We start from the raw sequence: 16,921 nt of genomic DNA, 5'->3' as shown, positions 1-16,921 counted from the left end.
AAATCCACACTCCTTAAAAAATTCAGCGTCCTAGCCGTACGAACCGGGATTAATGTGAGCATTTTAATGTGAGCATTAGTCCCGGTCCATGCTCCAGACAGCTCCGAAAGAAAGGTCTGTTATCTACTAGTGTCACCACCTCCTTCACTCGTATGAACAGATAGAGAAAGATAAGTAGGGAAATGATTTTTGAGAAGAAAAGAAAGACATTCTTCCAAGAAATGAAAAGACAATTGCTATTTGCATTAATAGATGGATAGAGCCCAATACATTAAAGAGTTTAAACAAATAAGAGTAGTATGATTTTCAAATTAAATAGGTGACACGCCACACATGATAAAATTCAAACAACTTATTCCCTGGCTTCCTCCAGGGATTGATTTGTACTTTATCTGCATTCAAGGAGAGGTCATGTGCTCGATTTGTATTGGCAGGCCATGCAGCAGGGGCGAAGGCAAGGGATCCCTGGCGAAAGTGTTCTCCTTGCAGCATAGCTTCCACTTAAAGTGTCTCACTAGGTAGTGCATCGTCACCAGTATTTCGATCTTGGCAAACACTATCCCGGGGCATATTCTATGGCCGCAGCCGAAGGCGAGATTGGAGCACGGTGGCCCCGCTGCCAAGGAGTAGTTGTCGAAATGGGAGGGGTCGAACTTATCCGGCTCGTGGTAGATGCTGGGGTCCATGTGCGTTGCGCTTGCCGCCAAAAACACCTGAACATGCACACAATATTTAAAGTTGCATCAGCTATTTTTACTAGCTGCAAACTGGCCGTGGAGAACTCGATATTAGCAGCAAGCTAGGAACATACCAGCCATCCTTTTGGGATGCGGTAGCCGTCGAACTCTATGTCCCCGAGTGCTATTCTCAAGCTCGCGAAGGCTGGAGGCACGATGCGAAGTGTCTCCTGTGCGACTTGCCATGTGAAGTTCATCTTAGCCAGGTCTTCCCAGGTGAGAGCCTCTCCAGCAGCCTTGTTCCTCGCAATCTCCTCATGCTCTGAACGTACGTGTCCCGAAACTTTACAAAAAGCGTGAAAATAACACCAGAAACACACAGCATGGCTAATTACCTTGCTCCATCGCGGCGAGGGTGTCCTGATCATTAGCGAGGTGACGTACCATGAACGTCATGAGTAAGGACGTGGTGTCATGGCCGGCGAGGAGGACGAGCATACTGTTGTCAACGATCTCGTCATTGGTCAGCAGCTGCTGGCCCTGGTTGTCTGTCAGGCAGAGCAGGCGGCTTATGAGGTCATTGATCGGCGCCGAATTGCCCTGCTCCAGCTTGGCCTTCTTCTCTCGCACGATCCCGCTGAGTAGCCTTCGAACCCTACCGCTGGCCTTGAGGCTCCGGCCGAAGGCCGTGAACGGCAGGTTCACCGGGATCGCGATGGTGCCCTCCAGCATGCGCACCAAGTCGGCGGCGAGGTAGTCACGCATGGCGCCGGGCTCGAGGCCGAAGAGTAGCGCGCAGATGATGTCCAGCGCCAGCCGCTTCATCAGTGGCAGCACCGTGACGGGGGTGCGGCCGGCCCAGTTCTTCTCCAGGTGGCGCCTCACCTCCGAGTCCATCCTCCTGACGTACAACCTGTGCATGTCATGCTTAAGGAGCTCCATTACCGCCCCACGGATGCACCGGTGGTCGTCGCCGTAGAGGTTCATCATGTTCTTCTCCCCGATGATACGCTGGAAGGACCGCGGCCGCCACACAGGCAGCATGCTGCAGAAGAACACGAACTGATTGGCCTCCGTGCCAGCCAGAAGAACCGCCGGCGTGCAGAACAGCGAGAGCTTCGAAACCAGCCCGTATCTGTCGATTCGCTCCTGAATCCACCGGTCGACGCTGTTGGCGCGCATGGCGCGGACGAGGCCGATGGTCTGGCCAATCACCGGCAGACCGAGAGAGCCCGGGGGCAACTTGGCCGGACATGGTTTCTTTGCTCTGGTCAGGAGGTGGAAGCCTATGGACGAGGCCGTGACAGTGAGTGCTGCTACCGCTACGAGCAAATAATCCATTCTCAAGAGCCAGCAAGTGTTCAGATGGACATTAGCTTACAAATGAACTGGTAGTCATGATTTTTTTATTTTTGTTACTTCAATTATAGTTGTACGGATATGCTGCTGTCATTGCACATCCATAGTTGTACGGAGTATGTTATTTGCAAATTAATGATTCATCCAGCTAGATTAGCTGAACATGTCAAGCGTCTAGGATAATCATATTTGGATGATGGGGTTTAACTATATTAACTGAACACTTCCTGTATCAAGCGTGTAATTTAATACTCCCGTCCCATCCATTGTGCAGATTCAGAAGATCTGAAACATGCTAATTCAGAACGCTTTTGTAGCTAATTGACAATCTCTCATTTCTCGGCGTCGTGCAATATATTACTACCAACTACTACTTCCTTTTCAAAGAATAAGACCCACACATTTTTTTTTTTGAGAGCACGAGCAAAACGTGCCTTATCTTTATAGAAGAGAGAGCAAAATCATATACAAGAAAGCACAACAGTGCTAAGACACACACACACCACCCCCTCCGCCTAGACCTACTCTCTCGCTATATCTAGCCTCCCTCCTCTCTTGGCCCTCTCCCAAAGGTGAAACTCCTGTCTAATCTCTTCCACCATAAGCTCCACAGATTTCTGCTCCCTGATGTTGCCGAAGGCCCTCGCATTCCTTTGCTTCCATATCGCCCATGTCGTGCAGATAACCATGGAATCAAAACGCCTCCTGTCAATTCTCCTCACCCTCTTACGGGCCTCCGTCCACCAACGCTGTAAGTCTCCAACTGATCCAGGGTCCGCGATCCGTAGGTCCGCACTGTGTAGCACCCTGCACCACACCTATCTAGAATATGGACACAACGTCAAGATATGGTCAACATTATCCTCCTCCTGCAAGCACGTATAACAAGCATCTGGGTGGTCCTGGAGACCATGTCTCGCCCTTCTATCCAAGGTACAGAGCCTATACTTCAAGGCCATCTAAGCGAACATCTTGCATTTCATGGGTGAGAAGGAGCCCCACACCAGCTTGCTCATGCTCCAACGGACGCTCCCGGTGCAAAGCATCTTATATGTGTCTCTAGCCGAGTATACACCCGAGCCCGCACCTTTCCACTCAATGCGGTCAGCGCTCAAGACGTCTCTCTCCACCGTTTCCACGGCCTCCCACAATCTCATACATTGCATCCAAAGCTCCACCGTCATCTCTCCTTGTATGTCATCGATCCATCCTTCATCCCACAAAGCCTCCGCCACACGGCGGGTATTCTTCCTCCTTGTTGGTACCATGGCGAACACCTCTGGTCCCAACTCCTCCGCTGTGAATCCATCAATCCATCGATCCCTCCAAAAGTAGGTGAGTTGGCCGTCTCCAATGTAACATCCCCAAATTTTAAAACAAAGAGAAAATGAATTTCCTTTTTCCAAAAATGAGAACCAACAAAAACTTTTCTTACATTGGGTGCTATGCATAGTGCTCATACCTAATACTTGTGTTTTGCCATGATTGTTTGTTTATCACTTTGAACACATTTTCCAAAACCCTAAACCCTAACCTTCTCAAAACCAAGGGGGTCAATTTTGAGAAACCTAAAATAAAAGAGAAAGGACATATGTGGGCATATAGCCCTAATATGTAAATCTTGAACCCTACCTCTCTTATTTTGCTAAATGGTGGTGAACCATGGTGAAACCCACTAAACCCTAAACCCCATCCCTCTTGCTACCAACCTTGGAAAAACAAAATAAAAAGGAAAGATCTTAAATAAGAAAAAGGCATATCCAAGCCTATGGCTACTTTTTGCAAATACTAAACCTTGCTTTGTCTACCTTGGTAGATGGTTTGGAAATACCTCAACAAACATAATTTAAAGCTTACCACTCAAATCTTGGTGAAACCAAAAAGAAAACAAAAATCAAATAAAGCATATGCATAGAGGCATATGTGGCACTTAGCCAAAATATCAAATCTTGACCTAGGCACCCACATTGTCCCAAATTGGTTTGAACCCTTTACCAAACTCAATCTAACACCAAATAAACCTCACCCATGCCTAAGTGAAGCAAAGAAAAATAAAAGAATAAAAAGTAGAAAATCACAAAACCCTCACATATGGTTTACGCCATTTTTCCAAATCTTTGACCTAGACCAATTTGGCCTTCGCCATTAGTTGTATTATGCTACTAAACACTTATTACAACTTTTGGGCTCAAAGAAACACAAATAAAATCAAATTTAAACTCAATTGGTGAGCACATAGAATAATGGTCAAATCTGCCTTTTATAATTTGGTCACTACTTTGAGCCCCTCTATCTCAAGTTTTTCCAACTAAACTTTACCAATTCTTTGCATGTCATCCAAGAGCACATCAAGGTGAACAACGTTGGTAAAGACCACCATGCCAGATTCATCTTGGATCAAATTCTATGCTCATGCCAAGTTGGAACTTTTTATTAAATGCAACAATCTCACTTTATGCAAAGTTGCATTTCTTTGATTTTTAAAATTCCACCACCACTTGTGTTTATCTCTGGTCATTTGCAACTTATCCAAATGCACCATTTTCAAATTTTGAAACCTTTTGAGCTCAACCAAATTTGGCAAGATTAGGTAATTTCCTAATAGGGAGAAAGCTCAAACACTTTTTGCAATAGTATTGGCCTAACCCTAATGCCCCAATTGACACCTACCTATCCTCTGACCCTCTCTCTCTCTCCCTCCACAGCATTGAAACCCTAGGCAGCAAGCCCTAGCAAGCATAGACATGGCCATGCCGGCCATGGACACCATGTCGAGCCACCCCTCCCTTTCTTCTTCTCTGGCCATGGCCACCGTGCCCAAACGCACCACCTCACCTCCCTGGTCACGCCTAGCATCTCCATTGCCATGGACAACGCCGACCGTCGCCGGAAATCGCGCGCCCAGAATCGCCCAGCCATGCCGATGACGTCGCGCCCGTACACGCGCGGACGCCACTGGCCACGCGTTGCCTCGCCGTACTCCGCCGTACCCCGACCACCTCCGCTCGCCCTGGTACCCGTCGCGCCACGCGGAGCCCGCCGGACATGCTCGCGTCACCAGCCCACGCCCACAGTCGCTGGAGAGGACGCTCCCGCCCGCCACGGCCGCGCCAGTACACGCTTGCGCCCAACCACCGTACGCCTAGCCTTGCCACGCCGTTGACGCTCACAGGACCGCTGTGACGTCGCCTACGCAACCCTGTCCTCGCCTACCCCTATCCCTCGCCGGAATCGCCGCGCTGCTGTCGACCTTGCCGCACCCCTCACGACACCTCGCGCCCTATAAATAGAGCCATCCCCGCAGTTCCTCCTCCACACCAATCTTGCTCCCCTCCTCTCTCTGAACCTCCTCCGCTCCTCTCCACCACGCATTGCCGCCGCTAGCCATCCAATTTCTCGCCGGAGACCCGCAAGCCACCGCAGATCAATCCATCGCTACAGGCCACCTCAAGCTCCACCGTGGGTACCAGTGCACTCGCCGTCGACGACAACCTCGCCCTGCTTCATCGCCGCCCCTCGCCGGAGTCCAGGATCGCCGCCGACCCCCTACCTCCGCCGCGGCAGCAACCCCTTCTCCCCGACGACGACGACGACGCACAGCCGCATGATCTTGTTCTGATCTTACGTCCCACGTTCACCCATACCGTTTCGGTAAGATTGAGTCGCTGACCACTGGGCCCCATGCTGTCAGGCAGCCCACGCGTCTGTGGACCGTGGTGGGCTGGGCAGGCTGTTAGTTTTTGAATCTGGCCCGTTAGATTTTCCCGCTTAGCCCATTTATTCAAATTCGAATTTCCAGATTTTGTTTAAACTCAATACTGGCCCTGTGTTTGAAATTCAATAGAATATGTTTGGCTTGGCCAAATTTAGCAAACTTTATATGGTTGGAAAGCTACTGAAAAGATCTTCAAAACCCCACTGGTCTCACTGTGAGATCTTCGGTAGAAATAATGTGACAAAAAGATTAAGTCGGGAACTTTTGAACATTCAAATAAATCTTAAAAATCAACCAAAAATGATATTTAGTTGATTCCAACTCTAATAGCTCACATTTCACTTACACTAATTGTTTCTGCAAAGATATGGTGTGGTCACTTTGGATGATCATGCTTTAGTTTGAATAAAGGACTATATGGCTAGTTTGGTTAAGTGATATTGTCCAAAAACTATTATACAAATCATATGAAGTGTTTCACTTCATTTAAATCTTGTCCCAAGTACTTTCACATGAAGTTTAGACCCTGGTCAAATACTCTCACATGAAATACTTGGTGATTTTAAATCATATCTAGAATTGTTAAATAGTATGAGATATTCTATCTCATTTAAATCATTTTCTCAAATGATGATGATGAATGGTTGACTTAGGTCAACATGATTTCATGTATGATTGTTTGAGGAAGTTAAATCTTAAGAAGATTCAATGAGAGGAAATTATGCCTCAAGAACTAAATGGAAACTATCATTTACATATGTAATGAGAGGAAATTATTTCTCTAACACTAAATAAGAAAACCCTAGAATAATTTTTGGTAGCAATGCTAAGTGATGATGCTAGATCATTTGGGGGTGAGCCATTCAGGCTAATTAAGGCTACTTAAGTATTGTTTGGTGATTGTATCCTCATATTCGTGTATAGACGCTAGTACCGGAGAATACCAAGAAGAGGAAGGATTCTACCCAGAAGAAGAAGAGCACTTTGATCACCTCAACCACCAAGGCAAGCTAACACTAATGCAAGCTCTATGGTTGCAAGCTAATATTCTTGCTAAGTGCAAAGCTCTACAAGAGCAAGGCACCATCACATTTTACTTTATGCTTAATGAGCCCATCCCAAGTTTTACTTTACAAGCTTTATTAATTTTTGGTTTATCAAAGTTTACTTTTTGATTCATGATTCATTTGGTCTAGAGTAGAACAAGATAATCAAATTTAGCCTAGAGCAATGAAAGCTAGTTAGCACCCCTCATGACTAGTTGCTAGTGCTAACAAAAAAAAATTGACTACTTTAGATGGGGACATGTGAAATGACATGACTTTGAAAACCTTGGAATGATGAGTCATTCTATTGAAAGATTTTGAAGGAGAATATGACCTGTGAATGAAATGGTGAACTTTTCAAAAACTGATGGTTGGGTTCGGATGCGATACCATTCCAATTTTGCAAGTACCCCCACAATACCTGATATGGATAGGGCTTAACTGGAAGTTTATGTATCTTAGTATGGGTTCCCTCTAAACAAGCGTAATCGGGGTTATGCCAAGGGCTGCCTCCAACAAGATATGAAATGATGATGACATGACGTGAAATGAGGTGAATGTCCGGCCCAAGCCCTGTGCAGTTCCCAGGTTGACTGTCTGTCTTCACTGGGAGGCCAAGCTCATGGGGAGAGGTGTCTATACTAGGGTATGTAAGTGAAAGGTTATGGCTGGTAGTCCGCACACGGAGTGTGATAAATCAGGGCCAGTTAACCCTGACGGATTATTGCAAATGTTGTGGCACAAGTGTAAGCCCTCTGCAGAGTGTAGAACTATTCCAATAGCCGCGTCCACGGTTATGGACGGTTGGAAAGGCCATACTGTTCCGTCATCAGACCATTTTCAAAAATGTGACATGTGAAGGGTGACTTGTGATTTGAACTTGAAATGGTGACTTTGCCTTGAATCTCAACAGAGTTGTGGGAATGACACTAATGTTCCCACTTGAGTTAGTTAGCAAATGAAGAGGCTTTTACTAAATGTTTGTGAACTAAAATTGTCTTTATGCAAATAAACTTAGGGCTTAGCACCCCCTTACTAAAATTGATAGTGCTTACACTAGTATTAGTTTGAGAGTACTTTAAAAGTACTCATGGCTTTGTCCCTGGCTATTCAAATGGCCAGACTTTGAAGGAGAACAACAGTACGAGGAAGATGGACAGCAGGACGTCTACGACAACTAGGACTACTCCTGACGTTAAGCGTTAGCCTGTGGACTATAGAGTCCCCTTCTATCTACGCTTCCGCTATGAATTGTGTTCGTTGATCAATAGATCAACTATTTGTGTAATTTGGATCATGTGATCTCTATTTGTAAGACGACTAGGGTATGTAATGAAGGATGACTTATGATATTCAACTGTTATGTCTCGCAACAATAATATTCCTGGGATTGCGATGTATGGCATAACAGGCATCTGGACTTAAAAACCCGGGTGTTGACAAGTTGGTATCAGAGCCATTGTTTGACCTTAGGAGACCCTAGTTAGAATGGACGTCTGAAAAACTTAGTTTCAAAACCAAAGAAGTGAATATTTCTGAAAAACCTATTTTCACTCTTATCCTTGAGATCTTTTTCAAAAATGAGAAATTCGTGCCCTACTCTTTCCTTGTAGAACTACCTAAAACTTTGCACACTTGACTACTTCTTTAACTTACTTATCCTAATTGCTCACAGATGGAGTACCAATGGGAGTTCTATCAGCTTGGTCACGGAGGCGACCTAAGGTTCGAAAAGGATTTGAAGCAACTAGTGGAATATCTAGGACGCCCGTATCCCGAGTTCTTCGGAACACCCCTCAGTAATCAGTTGGGAGGACCACCTCGGTGGGAAGTTTCTTCTGATCTAGGAAGAAAGCTTGGAGCCTCGATATGGGAAACTATATGGTTTTCTGTAACGGAAAACACTTGGAAGGAAGGACTAGTCAGAGCTATGCAGGAAGCAATTTCCCGTCTGTGTGGGCAAAATGAGAACAAGATCAAGAACACTCGCTTCATCTACTACCCAAGACATGACCTCATGGGAAGACCAATGACCATGCCACTGCACACGTAGATGAACCACTATGTAGCACACCTGGACTTTAGGCTGTACAAAACCCGCAAGGATTTGGACAACGCCCTCGCCTTTCGCCAAGCACATTACCCGTGAAGACAAAGAATTCCCCCCTGAAGAGTAGTATCACTAAAGCACTTGAGTAGGTGTGAGTTGTATCAGGATCCCCTTGTATCGTAGAGCGAATGAATGGTTCTTAAAACCAACGGTGTGTTAGATTTGTAATGTGTGATGTTTGGTATGAATGAAAAAGTGTTGCTGGTTTTTACCCCCTCAACACAACTCAAGTTTTCAAGTTTTGAACTTTTGAACTTTAACTCAAACAAACCCTAGAAATTTCCCTCTTATCTTATCATCTACCTCAATATTCAGATGGCCCCACCAACCCGCAGCACCAACCAAGACGCAATGATGCAGATGCTAGAGATGATGATGGCAGACCGAGAAGCCGAGAGAGCTGAACGCCAAGCCAACATTGCCGCACTGCAACAGATCGCTCAGAACAACCAAGGCCATGGAAACCACGACCATCCTGGGTCAAAGCTGGAGAACTTTCAGAACACCAACCCACCTATTTTCAGCAAGACCTAAGAGCCCCTCGATGCCGATGACTGGCTCCAGACCATGGAGAACAACCTTGAAGTCGCGGGAGTTGAAGCCGCAGAGAAAGTATTGTTCGCCACCCATTACCTGTCAGGACCTGCCAGAGCCTGGTGGACAAGTACCCGCGCAATGAATGCGGGGCAAATGATGACCTGGGAGGACTTCAAGCTGAAATTTAGCAAATACCATGTGCCCCAAGGACTGATCAAGAAAATGAGAGACGAGTTCCGTGAACTCAAGCAAGGCAGAATGTCGGTGGTAGAATACCGCGACAGGTTCCTCACCTTGTCAAGGTACGCCCCCGATGAAACCGACACCAACGAGAAACGGAAGGAGAGATTCCTGAACGGACTGCACGACGAAATGCAGACTGTGCTGGTCAACATTCCCTTTGCCGACCTTGAAGCCCTGGTGGACTCAGCCATCCAGATGGAAGGGAAACTGCACCAAGCCAATGAGAACCGCAAGCGCCGTATGATGCCCCAGAATGGACCCAACAATGCTCAGAAGTACCGCGGCAATTCATCTGGAGGATTTGCCCCAAGATACAACAAGCCCCCTGCCCAGACGTACCGCCCAAGCTACACCAACAACAATGGAGGACCCCCGAAGCCCGGAGACCACCACAACAACAGCAACAACAACAACAGCAACCACAACAACACCAACAACAACAACCACCCCAATGGCAACAATAACAACCCCAATACTGCCCCAAGGACTGGAAGCAACACTGTTCCCGTCAACCCCAAGGACAAGTCCACCATCAACTGCTATGAATGTGGAGTTGTGGGTCACTACTCCAATGAGTGCCCCAAGAAGCTTGCTAAGATTGCCGCCAACACCGCTGCACCTGCTCAGCAACAGCGCCGCTTCGCAGCCCGAAGGAACCAGAACAACCGCAATGGCCGTCTCCACTACATGAATGCAGCAGAAGCACACACTACACCACAACACTAGAACACCAACCGTTAAGTTGGTTGGGGAAGCCGCTTACATGAAGCACCTCAGGCCATGCCAAGTATGTCTCATGTTAATCCAATTGCTCAATCTCTCTTAGGAACCTAACTTTTCTTAAAATCTCGGGACGAGATTTGTTTAAGGGGGAAGGGTTTGTAACATCCCCAAATTTTAAAACAAAGAGAAAATGAATTTCCTTTTTCCAAAAATGAGAACCAACAAAAACTTTTCTTACATTGGGTGCTATGCATAGTGCTCATACCTAATACTTGTGTTTTTCCATGATTGTTTGTTTATCACTTTGAACACATTTTCCAAAACCCTAAACCCTAACCTTCTCAAAACCAAGGGGGTCATTTTTGAGAAACCTAAAATAAAAGAGAAAGGACATATGTGGGCATATAGCCCTAATATGTAAATCTTGAACCCTACCTCTCTTATTTTGCTAAATGGTGGTGAACTATGGTGAACCCCACTAAACCCTAAACCCCATCCCTCTTGTCACCAACCTTGGAAAAACAAAATAAAAAAGGAAAGAACTTAAATAAGAAAAAGGCATATGCAAGCCTATGGCTACTTTTTGCAAATACTAAACCTTGCTTTGTATACCTTGGTAGATGGTTTGGAAATACCTCAACAAACATAATTTAAAGCTTACCACTCAAATCTTGGTGAAACCAAAAAGAAAACAAAAATCAAATAAAGCATATGCATAGAGGCATATGTGGCACTTAGCCAAAATATCAAATCTTGACCTAGGCACCCACATTGTCCCAAATTGGTTTGAACCCTTTACCCAACTCAATCTAACACCAAATAAACCTCACCCATGCCTAAGTGAAGCAAAGAAAAATAAAAGAATAAAAAGTAGAAAATCACAAAACCCTCACATATGGTTTATGCCATTTTTCCAAATCTTTGACCTAGACCAATTTGGCCTTCACCATTAGTTGTATTATGCTACTAAACACTTATTACAACTTTTGGAATCAAAGAAACACAAATCAAATCAAATTTAAACTCAATTGGTGAGCACATAGAATAATGGTCAAATCTGCCTTTTATAAATTGGTCACTACTTTGAGCCCCTCTATCTCATGTTTTTCCAACTAAACTTTCCCAATTCTTTGCATGTCATCCAAGAGCACATCAAGGTGAACAACTTTGGTAAAGACCACCATGCCAGATTCATCTTGGATCAAATTCTATGCTCATGCCAAGTTGGAACTTTTTATTAAATGCAACAATCTCACTTTTTGCAAAGTTGCATTTCTTTGATTTTTAAAATTCCACCACCACTTGTGTTTATCTCTGGTCATTTGCAACTTATCTAAATGCACCATTTTCAAATTTTGAAACCTTTTGAGCTCAACAAAATTTGGCAAGATTTGGTAATTTCCAAATAGGGAGAAAGCTCAAACACTTTTTGCAATAGTATTGGCCTAACCCTAAGGCCCCAATTGACACCTACCTGTCCTCTGACCCTCTCTCTCTCCCTCCACAACATTGAAACCCTAGGGAGCAAGCCCTAGCAAGCATAGAAATGGCCATGCCGGCCATGGACACCATGTCGAGCCACCCCTCCCTTTCTTCTTCTCTGGCCACGGCCACCGTGCCCAAACGCACGACCTCACCTCCCTGGTCACGCCTAGCATCTCCATTGCCACGGACAACGCCGACCGTCGCCGGAAATCGCGTGCCCAGAATCGCCCAGCCATGCCGATGACGTCGCGCCCGTACACGCGCGGATGCCACTGGCCACGCGTTGCCTCGCCGTACTCCGCCGTACCCCGACCACCTCCACTCGCCCTGGTACCCGTCGCGCCACGCGGAGCCCGCCGGACATGCTCGCGTCACCAGCCCGCGCCCACAGTCGCCGGAGAGGACGCTCCCGCCCGCCACGGCCGCGCCAGTACACGCTTGCGCCCAACCACCGTACGCCTAGCCTTGCCACGCCGTTGACGCTCACAGGACCGCCGTGACGTCGCATACGCAACCCTGTCCTCGCCTACCCATATCCCTCGCCGGAATCGCCGCGCTGCTGTCGACCTTGCCGCACCCCTCACGGCACCTCGCGCCCTATAAATAGAGCCATCCCCGCACTTCCTCCTCCACACCAATCTTGCTCCCCTCCTCTCTCTGAACCTCCTCCGCTCCTCTCCACCACGCATTGCCTCCGCTAGCCATCCAATTTCTCACCGGAGACCCGCAAGCCACCGCAGATCAATCCATCGCTACAGGCCACCTCAAGCTCCGCCGTGGGTACCAGTGCACTCGCCGTCGACGACAACCTCGCCCTGCTTCATCGCCGCCCCTGCCGGAGTCCAGGATCACCGCCGACCCCCTACCTCCGCCGCGGCAGCAACCCCTTCTCCCCGACGACGACGACGATGCACAGCCGCACGATCTTGTTCTGATCTTACGTCCCACGTTCACCCATACCGTTTCGGTAAGATTGAGTCGCTGACCACTGGGCCCCATGCTGTCAGGCAGCCCACGCGTCTGTGGACCGTGGTGGGCTGGGCAGGCTGTTAGTTTTTGAATCTGGCCCGTTAGATTTTCCCGCTCAGCCCATTTATTCAAATTCGAATTTCCAGATTTTGTTTAAACTCAATACTTGCCGTGTGTTTGAAATTCAATAGAATCTGTTTGGCTTGGCCAAATTTAGCAAACTTTATATGGTTGGAAAGCTAGTGAAAAGATCTACAAAACCCCACTGGTCTCACTGTGAGATCTTTGGTAGAAATAATGTGACAAAAATATTAAGTCAGGAACTTTTGCACATTCAAATAAATCTTAAAAATCAACCAAAAATGATATTTAGTTGATTCCAACTCTAATAGCTCACATTTCACTTACACTAATTGTTTCTGCGAAGATATGGTGTGGTCACTTTGGATGATCATGCTTTATTTTGAATAAAGGACTATATGGCTAGTTTGGTTAAGTGATATTGTCCAAAAACTATTATACAAATCATATGAAGTGTTTCACTTCATTTAAATCTTGTCCCAAGTACTTTCATATGAAGTTTAGACCCTGGTCAAATACTCTCACATGAAATACTTGGTGATTTTAAATCATATCTAGAATTGTTAAATAGTATGAGATATTCTATCTCATTTAAATCATTTTCTCAAATGATGATGATGAATGGTTGACTTAGGTCAACATGATTTCATGTATGATTGTTTGAGGAAGTTAAATCTTAAGAAGATTCAATGAGAGGAAATTATGCCTCAAGAACTAAATGGAAACTATCATTTACATATGTAATGAGAGGAAATTATTTCTCTAACACTAAGTAAGAAAACCCTAGAATAATTTTTGGTAGCAATGCTAAGTGATGATGCTAGATCATTTGGGGGTGAGCCATTCAGGCTAATTAAGGCTACTTAAGTATTGTTTGGTGATTGTATCATCATATTCGTGTATAGACGCTAGTACCGGAGAATACCAGGAAGAGGAAGGATTCTACCCTGAAGAAGAAGAGCACTTTGATCACCTCAACCACCAAGGCAAGCTAACACTAATGCAAGCTCTATGGTTGCAAGCTAATATTCTTGCTAAGTGCAAAGCTCTACAAGAGCAAGGCACCATCACATTTTACTTTATGCTTAATGAGCCCATCCCAAGTTTTACTTTACAAGCTTTATTAATTTTTGGTTTATCAAAGTTTACTTTTTGATTCATGATTCATTTGGTCTAGAGTAGAACAAGATCATCAAATTTAGCCTAGAGCAATGAAAGCTAGTTAGCACCCCTCATGACTAGTTGCTAGTGCTAATAAATAAAATTGACTACTTTAGATGGGAACATGTGAAATGACATGACTTTGAAAACCTTGGAATGATGAGTCATTCTATTGAAAGATTTTGAAGGTGAATATGACTGAATGAAATGGTGAACTTTACAAAAACTGATGGTTGGGTTTGGATGCGATACCATTCCAATTTTGCAAGTACCCCCACAATACCTGATATGGGTAGGGCTTAACTGGAAGTTTATGTATCTTAGTATGGGTTCCCTCTAAACAAGCGTCATCGGGGTTATGCCAAGGGCTGCCTCCAACAAGATATGAAATGATGATGACATGACGTGAAATGAGGTGAATGTCCGGCCCAAGCCCTGTGCAGTTCCCAGGCTGGATGTCTGTCTTCACTGGGAGGCCAAGCTCATGGGGAGAGGTGCCTATACTAGGGTATGTAAGTGAAAGGTTATGGTTGGTAGTCCGCACACGGAGTGTGATAAATCAGGGCCAATTAACCCTGACGGATTATTGCAAATGTTGTGGCACAAGTGTACGCCCTCTGCAGAGTGTAGAACTATTCGAATAGCCGCGTCCACGGTTATGGACGGTTGGAAAGGCCATACTGTTCTGTCATCAGACCATTTTCAAAAATGTGACATGTGAAGGGTGACTTGTGATTTGAACTTGAAATGGTGACTTTGCCTTGAATCTCAACAGAGTTGTGGGAATGACACTAATGTTCCCACTTGAGTTAGTTAGCAAATGAAGAGGCTTTTACTAAATGTTTGTGAACTAAAATTGGCTTTATGCAAATAAACTTAGAGCTTAGCACCCCCTTACTAAAATTGATAGTGCTTACACTAGTATTAGTTTGCGAGTACTTTAAAAGTACTCATGGCTTTGTCCCTGGCTATTCAAATGGCCAGACTTTGAAGGAGAACAGCAGTACGAGGAAGATGGACAGCAGGACGTCTACGACAACTAGGACTACTCCTGACGTCAAGCGTTGGCCTGTGGACTATAGAGTCCCCTTCTATCTATGCTTCCGATATGAATTGTGTTCGTTGATCAATAGATCAACTATTTGTGTAATTTGGATCATGTGATCTCTATTTGTAAGACGACTAGGGTATGTAATGAAGGATGACTTATGATATTCAACTGTTATGTCTCGCAACAACAATATTTCTGGGATTGCGATGTATGGCATAACAGGCATCTGGACTTAAAAACCCGGGTGTTGACATCCAACCACAAAGCATGCCAAGCTTTGGAACACACCATCGGCTTCCGGATCATTCAGTCCCGGAAGACCTTGCCACGGCCTCTCATGGTCCGTGCATCTCAACCAGTGCCATCTCACTCTAAGGGCAAGGCCCTGCAGCCGGAGATCCTTTACTCCCAGCCCTCCAAACTCCCTTGGCTTGCAAATGCTCCTCCATGCCACTAAACACTGTCCCCCTCGGACTTCATTTTTACCGGCCCAGAAGAACGCTCTCATCCATTTGTTTATCTCCTCTAAAAGCCAAACAGGAGCCTCCGCAACCACCATTTGGTGAACCGCTCTGGCCGCCACAACTGAGTTAATCAGGACCAACCTCCCTTCATGTCGAACAAGCCCTTTCTGCCACACCGGTACACTCTTGATGACCTGGTCCAGTAGGGGCTGCCACTCCGCCTTGGTGAGAGGTCGGAGTGCAAGCTGGAGCCCTAGGTATCGGATTGGAAAAGCCGCCAGCTCACAGCCAAGTATGTTCGCCGTCCTCTGTTGCTCCTCTAAAGTTCCTCGGATCAACGTGGCCGTCGTCTTCCCAAAATTCACATGCAGACCCGAGGCCTCTCTAAAAAGACTCAAAAGGTGTTTCACCGCCCATAGCTCCCTCTCCTCTGGCTTTAGGAACAACACCACATCATCCGCATAAACGGAGATCCTCTGTATGGGGGAAATAGATGCCAAGTTCTCAAACAACCCCGCTTGCACCGCTTTGATGACCATCACCGAGAGGATTTCCATGGCCGCAACGAATAACATGGGGGAGGTTCTCCCTGTCTCAACCCACGCTCATGATAAATGCGCTCTCCCGGCACTCCGTTGACCATCACCCTCATGTTTGCCCGTATAGAGCAACAACGCAGCCCACTTGAGGAACCTGTCGCCAAAACCCATTCTCCTAAGCACCTCAAATAGGAAACTCCAAGAGATGGAGCCAAACGCACGCGCAATGTCAAGCTTTAGAAGCACTCCGGTCTGTCTCCTCATGTTAATCTTCCTCGCCACTTGCCTCATGTAGCGACCCAGGAAAATATCCCTATTTGATTTTGCTTGTTCTTTTTCTTTTATGCACCATCATGGCATATGCATCATATAATCCATGTTTTATCAAATAAAATTATTTTATAAACCCCCTTTGTCTTACCCTTTAAATTAAACCTTAATCTCTCTCTCATAATTCTTATTTTATAATTAAGTCTTTTCAACAAATAAATTTTGAATATAAAGGTGTTTTGTTTTGGTTACAAATAAACTAAATATTTTCAAAAGTAGTTTTTGAAGCTCACTCTCTTTTCTGGCCCAAATTCAAAACAGAATTTATTTCACTTTTCAAAATGGTTTGTAAAATGAAAACAGGAAAAAGAAAAAAAAAACGGAAAAACAAACCTAGCTACGTCCCCTGGGCCTCTCTTGCCCGCAGCCTTTTTCTTCATCTGGACCGAACCAGCCCAGCCCAGCTGGCCCTCTTCTTTCTCCGGCCCGAG

At 45.8% G+C, this 16,921-nt stretch overlaps 1 protein-coding gene across 1 annotated transcript; it reads right to left on the bottom strand.

Moving 5' to 3' along the window:
• Positions 1 to 398: 398 nt before the first annotated feature.
• On the bottom strand, positions 399 to 2,018 carry LOC124671252 (taxadiene 5-alpha hydroxylase-like). Its single transcript, XM_047207646.1, has 3 exons — positions 1,073 to 2,018; positions 812 to 999; positions 399 to 713 (listed from the first exon to the last, which is right to left on the bottom strand). Exons 1-3 carry the CDS (start codon positions 2,016 to 2,018, stop codon positions 399 to 401), a joined length of 1,449 nt encoding a protein of 482 aa, XP_047063602.1.
• Positions 2,019 to 16,921: the final 14,903 nt, after the last annotated feature.

This window comes from Lolium rigidum, chromosome 7, assembly GCF_022539505.1.
Source record: "Lolium rigidum isolate FL_2022 chromosome 7, APGP_CSIRO_Lrig_0.1, whole genome shotgun sequence".
Taxonomy (NCBI): Eukaryota; Viridiplantae; Streptophyta; class Magnoliopsida; order Poales; family Poaceae; genus Lolium; species Lolium rigidum.
Note: the sequence above shows the minus strand (reverse complement) of the source record. Positions and strands in the feature narration are given on the sequence as shown.